The sequence below is a fragment of the Xyrauchen texanus genome, chromosome 10 (genome assembly GCF_025860055.1).
Source record: "Xyrauchen texanus isolate HMW12.3.18 chromosome 10, RBS_HiC_50CHRs, whole genome shotgun sequence".
Classification (NCBI taxonomy): domain Eukaryota; kingdom Metazoa; phylum Chordata; class Actinopteri; order Cypriniformes; family Catostomidae; genus Xyrauchen; species Xyrauchen texanus.
Window position 1 is genome coordinate 21,077,343 of NC_068285.1, and position 12,227 is coordinate 21,089,569.

The 12,227-nt window shown below is 37.1% G+C and overlaps 1 protein-coding gene across 1 annotated transcript in view; it reads left to right on the top strand.

Moving 5' to 3' along the window:
* Window positions 1-8,292: 8,292 nt before the first annotated feature.
* The window catches only part of LOC127650538 (angiopoietin-1-like), an 80,810-nt gene continuing 76,875 nt past the window's right edge, over window positions 8,293-12,227 (top strand). Inside the window, exon 1 of the mRNA XM_052136005.1 lies at window positions 8,293-9,198. Within this exon, the coding sequence (XP_051991965.1) occupies window positions 8,830-9,198 (369 nt within the window). The 5' untranslated portion in view covers window positions 8,293-8,829. The remainder of the gene's footprint in view (window positions 9,199-12,227) is intronic.

Sequence of the window (12,227 nt, forward strand, 5' to 3'; positions counted from 1 at the left end):
TTTGTTATTATGATGTTTACATAATTTTACTGGGAAAAAGATATTAAGAATATGATTGTGACATACGATTTTTATAAAAATGATAAAAAACAGGTGATTGTAAAGTAACATTGTAATAAAATTGTAATCTAGCAATTGACGATTTCTTCAATTGCATGTCTCTATCACAACATCTGGGCACTAAAATAAAAACAAGACGTGCTATGTAGCACTTGATGGACACGTGCGAGAACATACATTCCGTAAACTTGACCTGAACTTTACCATCAGTGAGGAAGACAGAGGATTGCTTTGACATATATAGACTTCAGTATGTGCTGTTGGTTTTGCCCAAGAATTGTAGCCTGAGACAAGCTGTCCACCGCAGGAGTTTGAGGGTAATTGCTGCTGGTGTCATTCTTCTAGCTGTCTTCAATTGATGACATCATCCCTTTTGCATGTGCCACACTGGGCTGTTTAAAGAATCAATCAAGCCATCTGTCCCAATGAATTAGAGTAAGGTGCAAGAAAGCAGACTAAACATGTCTTTCTCCTTCTCGTTTCTCTTTCTTTTCCAGACTCATGGACATGTCAAATTCACTCTCACCCTACGATGAGCCCAGTGACAGTCCGTGAGGGAATTTCCTGAAGAAGCCGATATGTAACTCAATATTAATATTAATAAAACCAGTGAAAGATTGCAGTAGGTTTTATTGCTTTTATGCTGATAATTACCCCCTTTGTACACATATGAACCCTCCCTGTTATCTTTAAATAGTCTTGCAAATCTTTCTGAAACCGTCCGAAAATCACTTTTTTGAGGTAAGGGCTGGAGTAAAAAAAAAAAAAATATATATATATATATATATATATATATATATATATATATATATATATGTTTCTCGATATATCGCAATCTTCATTTGAATGAACCAGACAGTGATTCTTAAAATCCCAAGATAGGTCTTATACTGTGCGTATAAAATATTTTTGTAATGCACCAAGTTAGAAGGTTCCCTAATTTTCAGCATTAGCTGAGATAAAATTTATTTTGTATTTAAGTATAATGGACATTATAACTGATATATATACTTTTGATTGAGATCCTTCAACAATTTGGATTTAACATTTTCGCTAACTTTTTCTATATTCAATCATTTCATTAACCACAAGCAAGCTTAAAGGAATAGTTCACCCCAAAATGAAAATGTTCTCATCATTTACTCACCCTCATGACATCCCAGATGTGTATGAATTTCTTTCTTCTGAAACTGAGATTTTTTGAAAAATATTTCAGCTCTGTAGGTCCTCACAATGAAAGTTAATGTGTATAAAAGTTAATGTGTACAAACTTTTGATGGTCCAAAAAGCACATAATGGGAGCATAAAATAATCTATGTGACTCCAATGGTTAAATCTATATATTCAGAAGTGATATGATGTGAGAAACAAATCAAAATTAAGTCCTTTTTTACAATACATTGCATACAATGCCTTCCACATTCTTCTTCTTTAGTTTTTTGGTAATTCACATTCACCTACTGTCACCTACTGGTACATTGTCACCTACTGGTCGGGCTGTTCAAAGGTGGAGATTTATTGTAAAAAAGGATTTACTGAATGATCTGTTTCTCAACAACACCCATCATATAATTTCAGAAGAAATGGATTTAACCATTTAAAATCTTAATTTGTGGTCAGCAGAACGTACAGAGCTGATCTCTGATAATAATCGGTTATTTATGCAGCAGGAGATAAATTTAATTTTGAAAGAAATCAAAGGATGTTGCATCATTTAAATATTAATTCTGAGTGGTCAGTTTACTATTGCAATGTTAATACTTTTCAGCCTCCTCTGGCTTTGGGTAGGGATTAAAACGTTCTTGGACTTCCTGCTACCATGCATTAAAAAATTGTTATATGCATTATAAGCATCTGAGTTATGCAAATTTGTAGGTAAATTGATTAAAACAACAGGCAATTCGATCATGTTATCTTCACGTTGCGATAATATTTGGGAAGGTTCAGCCTCCCATACCTCTTCAGATGGACCGCAACTGAATGAGTCTTTCTCCTTTATTTATCTTTGCTTATCTCCTTTTTTTTATGGCAATCCAATTGTTGGTCTGAGTGTCCACTATAACAAACTTAGGCACTTGTGCATCTTTTAGTGTCATTGGATTCTTCTAGAAGGCGCTTGCATAGTCACTGCATGACATCCTCACTGCTTCAGCATTCAATATTTCCCGCAGCCATTGAAATGCCACTTTCAATTGGATGTGTTCAGCTCCCCAGGCTTGATATGCCATCAAAAGAGCCTTTAGTATGACAAATTTGAATGAGGCTGTTTTTGGGACTTCCATTCGCCCTCGGGGAGCTGATGAGCTAAGAGGCCTCAGTTATAGAAGGGATGAACTGGTCCATTGAAGCTGGAAGAATGCGACTGTGTGACATATTAGTGCTTGGTAATTATCCATTGAAATGGCTGAATAAATGTGCTGGCATTGGTTCAGTGCCAGCATTGACAAAAAAAGTCTCTGTGAGTAAATGTTTTGCCAGGCCCTCGCAGGATAGTTGAGACAATGCAGTGCTCATCGCTGTGTAATTCGCTCAGATTGTCCTTGTTATTTTTGGTGGTTTTGTTCTGGCTTCTTTAGCTTGTAGACCGAGTAAACCCATATGGTGTGTCCACCCCCTTGAAACACAAAAGGAGGATTTGAAGAATCTCCATGCAGCTCTTTTCCAAACATCAAGTGTTCATAGTGACTAGTGATTGTCAAGCTCCTAAAACTTGTCCAGCCTGCGCATTGAACATATACTGAATATTGACTTAAATTGCAGTTTGCTCTTTACATAAAGTGATCATAAGCATCAGAAGACTTGGAATAGCCTATAGCTCACGAGTTGTATGAACTATGGTGCATTTATAGTGATTTTTTTTATTTTTTTTGGTGACTGTCCATGGAATAATAAACAGCATACAATTTTGGAACAGCATAACAGTGAGTAAATAATGACAGGATTTTCTTTTGGGTAAACTATTCCTTTTATAGTTAAATGTTATAGTAAAATGTTATTGCATTTTTGTGGCACAGTCATAATCACTTTCTGTGATTTCTCCTTCTGTTTATATTCTTTAAGGTAGATTGTACTTATCATTAAAAATTCTGTTTTGAAACAATAATAATTAAAAAAACATACTATATTTGGCCAAAATATGACTAGATCTGTCTGTGATAAAAGTTTTAAGAAACTAAGCAGTTAAAACCAGCAGCATGAATAAGATGTTTGTTTTATTGTAGCATGTGCAATGTTTACATTCCAGTCAAGACTTTGGTGCCTATATTACACAAATCAGTTATGGCGGTGTAAATATCCGCAGCTTGTGCATTTCCCCAAAAACTTGAGTTAATGCCAAAATAACACAGTGTGCTGTTCATCTTGTTGGTCTTTGAAGTACTGACCTACCACTCTGTAAGCATGTCACAGTGTCCCACAATTCAGTGGGAACCTAAAGCATTAGTTGTTTGTCCTCTAAATTCAATATTTTTATTTCTTTTTTTAATAGTTAGACCCATATTGTGTTTACTTTACTTATATGGTGGTTGGACTGATGCCTATAGTTTGGACAAGGGGGTGTTGCATCAGCCCGATTTGAATGAAATGTTTACTCATACTTTTTATTTAAGACTGGTTCAGGGAAGGGCCGTAACCACAATATACATTGAGGGGACAATCCCCCAATAATCAGATATGACCAGATTGTCCTCCCCAATAATTGATAACCTTGCAGATGTTCTGCAGCAGTTCATTATGCACCACTGTTTAATTGTCATTAAGTTGTTGCAAGAATAACATAATGGTTAATAATAACATAAAAGTTTCATTTTTACCGCACTCAGAAGTCTAACACCGCTCTTCAATGTCATATGAGATAGCCAATCAAATAGATGAAGACGGGACTGGAAACCTTGTGAATTATTCCAGCGCCATACAGCATGCATGCATCAGTGCCAGCAGTTCAAGTTAAGAGTGATAGTGTCATGTATATAGCTAAACTTGCAATATTTCACCATTATTTTATGATTGAAATTTTGTACCAAGGGTGCAAGCTATTCACCATTTTGCGAAATTTGCCATTTAGAATTACAAATATGTATGTGATTCATATGTCATACATTATTTTGAACGTGAAAACATTAACAGAGCAATTTTCAGCATATCAGGCTTAAGACAAAGAGCGAATTTGTGTGGAAAAGAGCAGCGTTAGGATTCTTGAAGAAAATATTGTGTTAAGATTCTACTGGGGAATAAACACAATGAGGGACAACTTGAGGGCAGTTAATACTTTTGTGTATTTTCTTTTTGCTAGCCAGCTGACACAGTCATGTCATTTTACAGATGCATCAGTGATTAAAAGAAATTCAAATTGCATTTGTATTTTCTTTGATACAGCACAAAAAAGAAAGAAAAGATTACTAAAACAGACAAACTACAAGTAATGTAGACACAGTGGTAATCTTGTACAATAAAAAAATTATACAATATTCAGAAAATTATTGTATTCAGTGCCTTTACTAATATAAAGTACCAAAGAGGACAATTATTTCTGTGACCTCAACATCCGTGACCCCCACCCCCAAAATGGTTTGGTCCGCCCCAATGTTCAAGACATGGTTAATGCCTTGGATCAGGGTTATTCTGGGCCTGTTATCTTGGATCGCCTACATCCAAATTAGAAATGGCAAGAAGGCGGGCAGTTATGGGGATTACTGCACTGCAGCATTGTGTTCAATCTTTATCTGCCAACTATAGGTTGCCATAGTAGGGGGTGAGAAAAACACTTTGGGGCTTTAATTGGAACTTGATCTTTGACCTTTTGTCTCCAAACACAGTATCCTGCCAACCGCTGAGTTGCGGTTTGAGGCCAGCTCTTTGTTTTTATCTTACAATAGTTGAAAGTTAGATTGTTGGTTTGGAAGCTGGTCCGATATCACTGAAAATAGGAAGCGTGCTCTAACACCATGCTGTCTCCTCTGATGATGCAGCTCCTCTATCAGGACTTCAGGTTTGTTTTTCTGAAAACAAGAGGGAGGTACCGTGAATCGCAGACTTGTGTTTTTGTTCAGAGCAGAGTTTCACAATGTCACATTCCATGTGCTGTTATATATGTTTTATGGGGGTTTAAAAAGAGTCCTGAGGGATTAACTGTTTGTAATGTTCTTCTTTGGTGACCACTGATGAGAAATTAGACATTAAAACAAAGAAACACAAAGTTGGCATTGGTCATGTCAAGTGCCAGTAGTTCAGATTTTAATTTGCCCTTTTGTCAACATCTTCACTGGCCCACCACAAACAAAATTATATATTTTTATTTTAGCAATATGTGCCAGATATAATTGTTACATTTGCCTTTGAAGGCTTTTTTCACTACCAAAAAAAATTAAAAAATATAAAAAACAAAATCCAAAAATGGTTGAAAATTATAAAGCTATGACTGCAACATCATGACATCTTTTCATATTCAACTATATTATTTTATTGGAAACTTTTTCTTCACGCCATTACTGATTGGATCGTTATTTTTCACACATTCTTGTGTATAGTCTTGATGCATCCAAGACTATAACTAGTCATTCTCACAATTGACAAATGATGACAAATCCTCATCTACTGGTATGTTAACCATAACGTGTCACGAATGAAGCTCGGAAGCAAGTTCAAGTGACACTAGGTTTATTAACAGTAATTGCGAAACAAGGGAAAAAGTCCAGGGTGAAGGTCTAGTGACGCAGGGACTCCAATGGTCAGATGAATGAGGTGAGAGAAGTGACGAGGAGTGCCGAACAAACACAACGAATCCAGATAACATCCAACGGCACACGAAACAGGAACCACGAAGGCACCAGACTGGAACTCAGAGGGATCAACACAACCGGACATCACAAACAACGATCTGACAAAGGAGATGAGAAAGTGGTGAGTATTTAAAGGGTAATGGAATGAGTTGCAGCTGATGAAGAGGAGTGATTGCAGCTGATAGCTGATCACGTAAACGAGTCGTCACGCTCACCACATCCACACACACACACATGTAATGGACAAAGCACGAGACAAGGAAGAGACATAGGATTTATGAACCGTGACATAACGGGCCATTCTTATTTTTAAGCTCTGTGTAGGCTTTAGGGGCTTCACAGATATGAACCATGAATTGCTACTTTCTAGTCGGTTGCAGGTGGAATCAGGGGAAGGGACATTCTCATTCTAGAAAGAATCTAATTGGACAAAAATATTTGTAGTGCAAGATGAGTCATCAATATTTTTGGTCCATATTTCCAAAAGAGAGAGACCATCCATTTTAAATGCATATATCTATAAATAGTGAGTTTTGTGAATGTGGTGGAGTGCGGTAACATTTTCTGTGTTTTGGTTGGTTATGTCAGAATCATTTTGTAATGCGTGGCAAATGGGCTACAGTCATTAGGGTATTTAAGCCCTTTTGACAGGCTTCCTAGTATCCATCATAGTCAAGAACCCACCCTCTTGCTTTTCAGCGCTACTGTGGAATGTGATTTTCGTGGGAAACTGCTTATGTCAATTGAAACATACTGTTTGTGGCATGCTGCTTGCTTTCAGCAAGCTTCATATGTTCGACGCTCCTGATGTTTGCTGAATCAGTGTAATGTAAATGGCATCGCACCCGCTCCTCGTTGCATTAAATCAGATAATGCATTGGCCCTGGTGTATGTACAAATGAGCGTTGGGTGAGTAAAAACACTGAATGCCAGCTCCCCCGCACTTTGAGCAGCGCTGCTGTTTTGTTCTTGTTTTGTTTGTTTTTCAGCCAGTGCGAGCCTGACTGTTTCTGTGCTTTTTCCCCCCGGCAGACTGTTGGGCATATTGTAGCACTACTGTGGTAACCGGGAGCTTTGAAATCTTGTGCAACCGTCTATCTGACCAAGTTTTCTTGGTCTCAATTTTTTGCACTTGGCTGTGTGACTATGTATTTTGTTGTTTATTGATGTAGTGATTTTGTTGATTTTTAAGTTATTTTTGTTAGATATGTGATCTTTATCATAATTATTACGGTATGTGTGTGTGTGGGGGGGGGGCTTTTGGTCTACATGGACTTTTTTTTAGATTACAAACTGGTAAATACAAGGGTATTATGCTATAAATGTGGTTTATGAGGACATTTCTAAATAGGTTTAGGGGTAGGGATAGGGGATAGAATCTATAGTTCGTTCAGTATAAAATAATTATGTCTATGGGGAGTCCTCATAAGGATAGCTGCACTAACATGTGTGTGTGTGTGTGTGTGTGTGTGTGTGTGTGTGTGTGTGTGTGTGTGTGTGTGTGTGTGTGTGTGAAATGTTTTTTTTTAATTCAAATTTTTGTAATTGGTGGTTTTCTCGTTATCTTGCAGGTGCTGAGGGCCATAAGGAAGCGGGCTAGATTTCTTTTTGTGCTGTATTGGTGATGGTAGCGTTCTCTCACAGAGTGTTGCATTTTATCACCCACCTTCAACTTTAAAGTCTGTAGAGTGTGTGTGTGTTTGTGTGTGTGTGTGTGTGTGTGTATGTGTAAGCTTTGTTCATGTAGTATTTTTCTGTGCTCAGAGTGGTAATAATTAGCCTGCTCTTCCCTACTGGGAAGCCTCAGTCCTGCATTATTTATTAATTTCTGTATAACTCTTTTTTTGGGTTTGTGTATGTAAAACTGTTCCAGAATACTGACTGGTTAATGCTGCAGCAAGTGAAACGTGCTTGTACATCTTATCTGATAAACCAATATGGATTTTAAAGTTGCTTATGATATTTTATTATTTGATATAAAATATTTGAATTTTTGTTTTGAAACTCACGTCTATTTCATTGTGTGACCATTTGAGTTAAGGTTTTTGTGACCGGGAACCTGTCCCTGGGTGTAATTCCCAGGGTGGCGTAGTCTAGCTCATCAATTGTCGCTGCTCTAGTAGCCTGCTTTTAACATCTGCCTTGTGTCACCACAATCAGAACACTAGCATAGATATCAAAGCTTTGTTTTGATTTAACTCTTTCTAATGTTCTTTGTTGGTGAACGCCTATGAGAAATGATACATTAATGCAAACGAATGGAGAGCGATAAATTGTTTAATGAGTATAAATAGTTGCAAACAGAGATAGTGAAAGTGGATAATAGTTCATGTGATTGTGTGCACTTGAGTGAGGAGGCAGGGCTACTACTCAAACGCAGGGCCAGAAAGCTTGTAAAACGATCCCTAAGCACTGGAAACATCCTCTGTGCTGGGGTCCCGCTATGCTTCACTTTCTTTTTCACTCTCTCTCTCACTTACATACTCACGCACGCATTCCTCTACAGTCACTGTGAGGGGCAGGCTCAGAGCATGCTAGAAGCCCAGAGCAAAGCCATTGAGTCGCTCAGTCACACACAGCAGAGGAAATATATATAGAGAGAGAGTGCCAGGGGAGGTCTGACAACACTCTGCAGACTACATCTTCATGGACGCTGTCTTGCTTGCTTCATAATCTTGACTGCACAGCTGTATTCTACATACATGCGGTCCCAGCGCAACCCACATGTTAAGTTTCTTAAGACTTGAGTCCTTCCCCAGAAGAACAACTTGATATTCAATTCTTTAAGACAGGAAGTGGTTGTAAGTGAGTGACAGGATCTATAATGACCTCAAGGCATTATCTTCCACAACGGTCCAGTACGGACACAATCATCACATGCCCAGGGGCGTCCATGTATCTTGGCTCACATTGATTCCACCTGACTTTTGGAAACATCAAACGAACTTGACCTACAGCTTTGATATTTGTGACCTTGCTCCCAGCTCCTGCCATGCAGTGGGTTTGGTTTCTTTGCCACTGCTTGTCCCTGGCAGCATTTCTAGTGGTAGCCGACTGTGGAGGGGGTGAGCAGAGAAGAGGAGCTGAAGAAGGTACCCGAAGCTCCACAATGAAAGCCGGTAGCAGCAGTAACAGTGGTCGGAAATATCACCGGATTCAACACGGACAGTGTAGCTACACTTTTGTCCTTCCAGAGAGTGATGGGAGCGCCGGGACTTCGTGTCGAGAGTTTAAAGCGGGCGCTCAGTATAATGCCAACGCTGTTCAGCGAGATGCACCTCCACCTGAAGCGGACTTCTCCAACCAGAAGATCCAACAGCTGGAGCATGTCATGGAGAACTATACACAGTGGTTACAAAAGGTAAGTCCTTCATAATGGATAATCGTGTGGATAATCACACAACAATCAGTTTGTAATTGTGTAAGCTGAGAGGAGCACAGGGACAGCTGTTCCTCTAGTTGGTAGAGCAGTTGAGTGAAAAGATTGTACAAAAGTATTTTAAAGTATGCACTAAAGTTTGAAGGAGGGTTTGTGAAACGTACGCACAAATGCAAATGTAAGAACTGTTTGTATGTCTTAACTCCCAAATTAATTTTTTAATTTGCCATTTTTTGGGGGGGAATTTTGGTTGACTATAGATGTTTTAGAGTGCAAGAAGACAACTTTCTGAAGAACCTCTGACAACTTATTGTGATATTGTGTCTTGTTGTGGTGTTTAAGTCGTGCTACATTTTCTGGTTGTCTATATAGATACTTCAGTATCCAGTGAGCAAGCCTGTTTATCTCAATCTTTGCACTGGTTCCTATAGGAATTTCTAAATAGAGACATGTTGCTGTATGTAAATCAACTTCATATGAAAAAAATAGCAAAAGAAAAGATTTGAAATAGCAAAAGAACTTCATAGTATGTTCTTGTAAAAGATTGCACAAATAATTGTAACTAATACATTATAGATTCTGGAAAGTAACACTGCATTAATGGATGACAGGGATCAACACTGTTCATGTTTACCCAGTAGTTTTGTTTTTCATCCAAAGTTGCTGAAGTAATAGTGATATTTATCACTATTTACAGTTCTTTTGATGATTTTCAGATATGTAGTTTAAGTGTGTTTATGGTATTTACTCGGACTGTTATGTTATATAAATGAACATATTACAACAAGGCAGAGGACAGTCTAATTAAAAACATTTCCTTCCTCACTTTAGCTGTCAGAAACCTAATTTACATCTACACAGATCGCTCTGTTGAGTCTATGTCCGCTCACTGCTTGGCAGGGGTTTCTCACTCGAGCAGTGTTTAGCTGATTTTGCAGATGTTCAGGTGGACTCCACACATTGTTCTGATGCTGTGTGCTTGTTGGTTTGTCAGTCACCCAGATAGTATTCGGCTGCACTGTCTCTTTAATGACAGGAAGTCAGGCAGACCCCCGGGAGTGCTCGAAGGAAGAGCGAGGGAGATCTATCCTCAGATTATGAGATAAACTTTTTCCCTGTGCATCACTCAGAATTTTAATAAGACCTCCTACATGATTTAGAGTTTTTTTTTTTTTGCCATGAATATGCAAAGACAATGGCAAATAAATTTAAGTAGCAGCCAGGAATATTCTTACATAAATGTCTTGATCATAGGCAGGAAGCTTATTTAAGGTGTCTTAAAGAAAATATAGGCCTATCCTCTTTATAAGTACAGTATAAGTACAGTGGGGTCAAAAAGTCTGAGATCAAACTCAGAGGTCTCTCCGTTCTACCGACCAGCTGCTTTTTCTGTCATGGCCCCTAAGATTGTGGAATGATTTGCCTCTGTTTATCAAAAGATTTTTCACTATTGATGCATTCAAAAGTGATCTTAAGACTTATTTATTCTCAAAGGCTTTTGAAAATGTATTTTAATACTGGTTTATTGTGTTATTGGCACAATAACACAATAACTTCTTGGCCAGGGCTCCTTCGTAAAAGAGACTTTTTTCCCTGGTTAAATAAGGGTTAAAAAGTATATATATATATATATATATATATATATAATATTGAAATATTTTAATTCACATATATTTCGATTTTGCACTATTCTTGCTCACCAATCAAATTTGTGACATTGAATATGTTAACTCGCTTATAATAAAGGTCAGATTTCCATGATTGCCTTGAAGTGCACAAAATGCTCTTTGGAACATTCTCAAATTATACTGAGAAAAAAAATTGATCATAAGGTTTATCACAAATTTGTAGTGTTCATGCCAGCTCAAGTGCATTATAAATGCAGAAGGGTGGCATACTAAATACCAAGACATTCTGAAATTCTTATTCATTTTTCAATTCAACATTTTGCTCAAATTGTTATCTTGTTTTACATTAGAAAAAAAATCAAAACAGAAGAATTTTTACAATAGTGTTCTCAGATTTGTATCCCGCACTGTATTAAATGTATGTAATATTTACAAAAAATTATTGAAATTGCATATATGTTAAGATAGCTGCCTGCTTTCATGAGATACTTGATATTCACATTTAACAGAAAAAGCTTATTTAGATCATATAAATTAAAACAGATTTTTTTATACTATAATTATAATTGCAGTTCTGTATAATTAGAATGGGTTGTGCTGCATTTGTACTGGTCGGTTACCAAGTAGTTCATGATAATTGCTTCTCAAACAGAAAAACCTACAGAAACAACCTGAGGGTATTTGGCATGGAAAACTAATCTAAGATTGACTTCACCACTTTTAATAATCAAACAAATTATACCTATCCAAAACACACTCTTATTTATCAGAATTGTGATCTTGGTGGCTAGTCTACGATTAATCCCTCAAACCCATCTTATTTTCATAAGCATAACCTGAACCACCTGCTTTTAGTATATGACGGATTACATCCATGTTTTATAATTAATGTCCTTAACATTATTACTCGTTAGCATAGATTTCTCAAACATTGTTAATAATCAAGGGATCTGTTTTAATGGTTCAGGGCGAGCGGCTGTATATTGCACATAAGTTTAATGCCCACTGAATGTAAACTGAAATGTTTTCAAAGGTTGTTCCCATTGCATATCTCCTTTGAAGGTTTCTGCGGGGTACTTTTTGTGTTGAAAAGAGGTGATGATTGAATGTTACATAACAAAAGAGTGGGTGGCCCCTGTCCTTCTTTAAAAATGATCTAGCATGATATTTTTAAGAATAAGTCAACTGCAATGTGAGCAGAATGCTAATTGATCTATATAATTCTATCCAAACATTAAAATCAAACATACTGTTCTTAGCATTTCAGTTTTCTTCTTAATTTTACAAAACCATCACATTTTATTATTCTGACAGATATAAAACAGCTACAGATTAGTATTTGTAGGCACTTGTGAGATCCCTTTTAAAAAAACAAAGACAGAA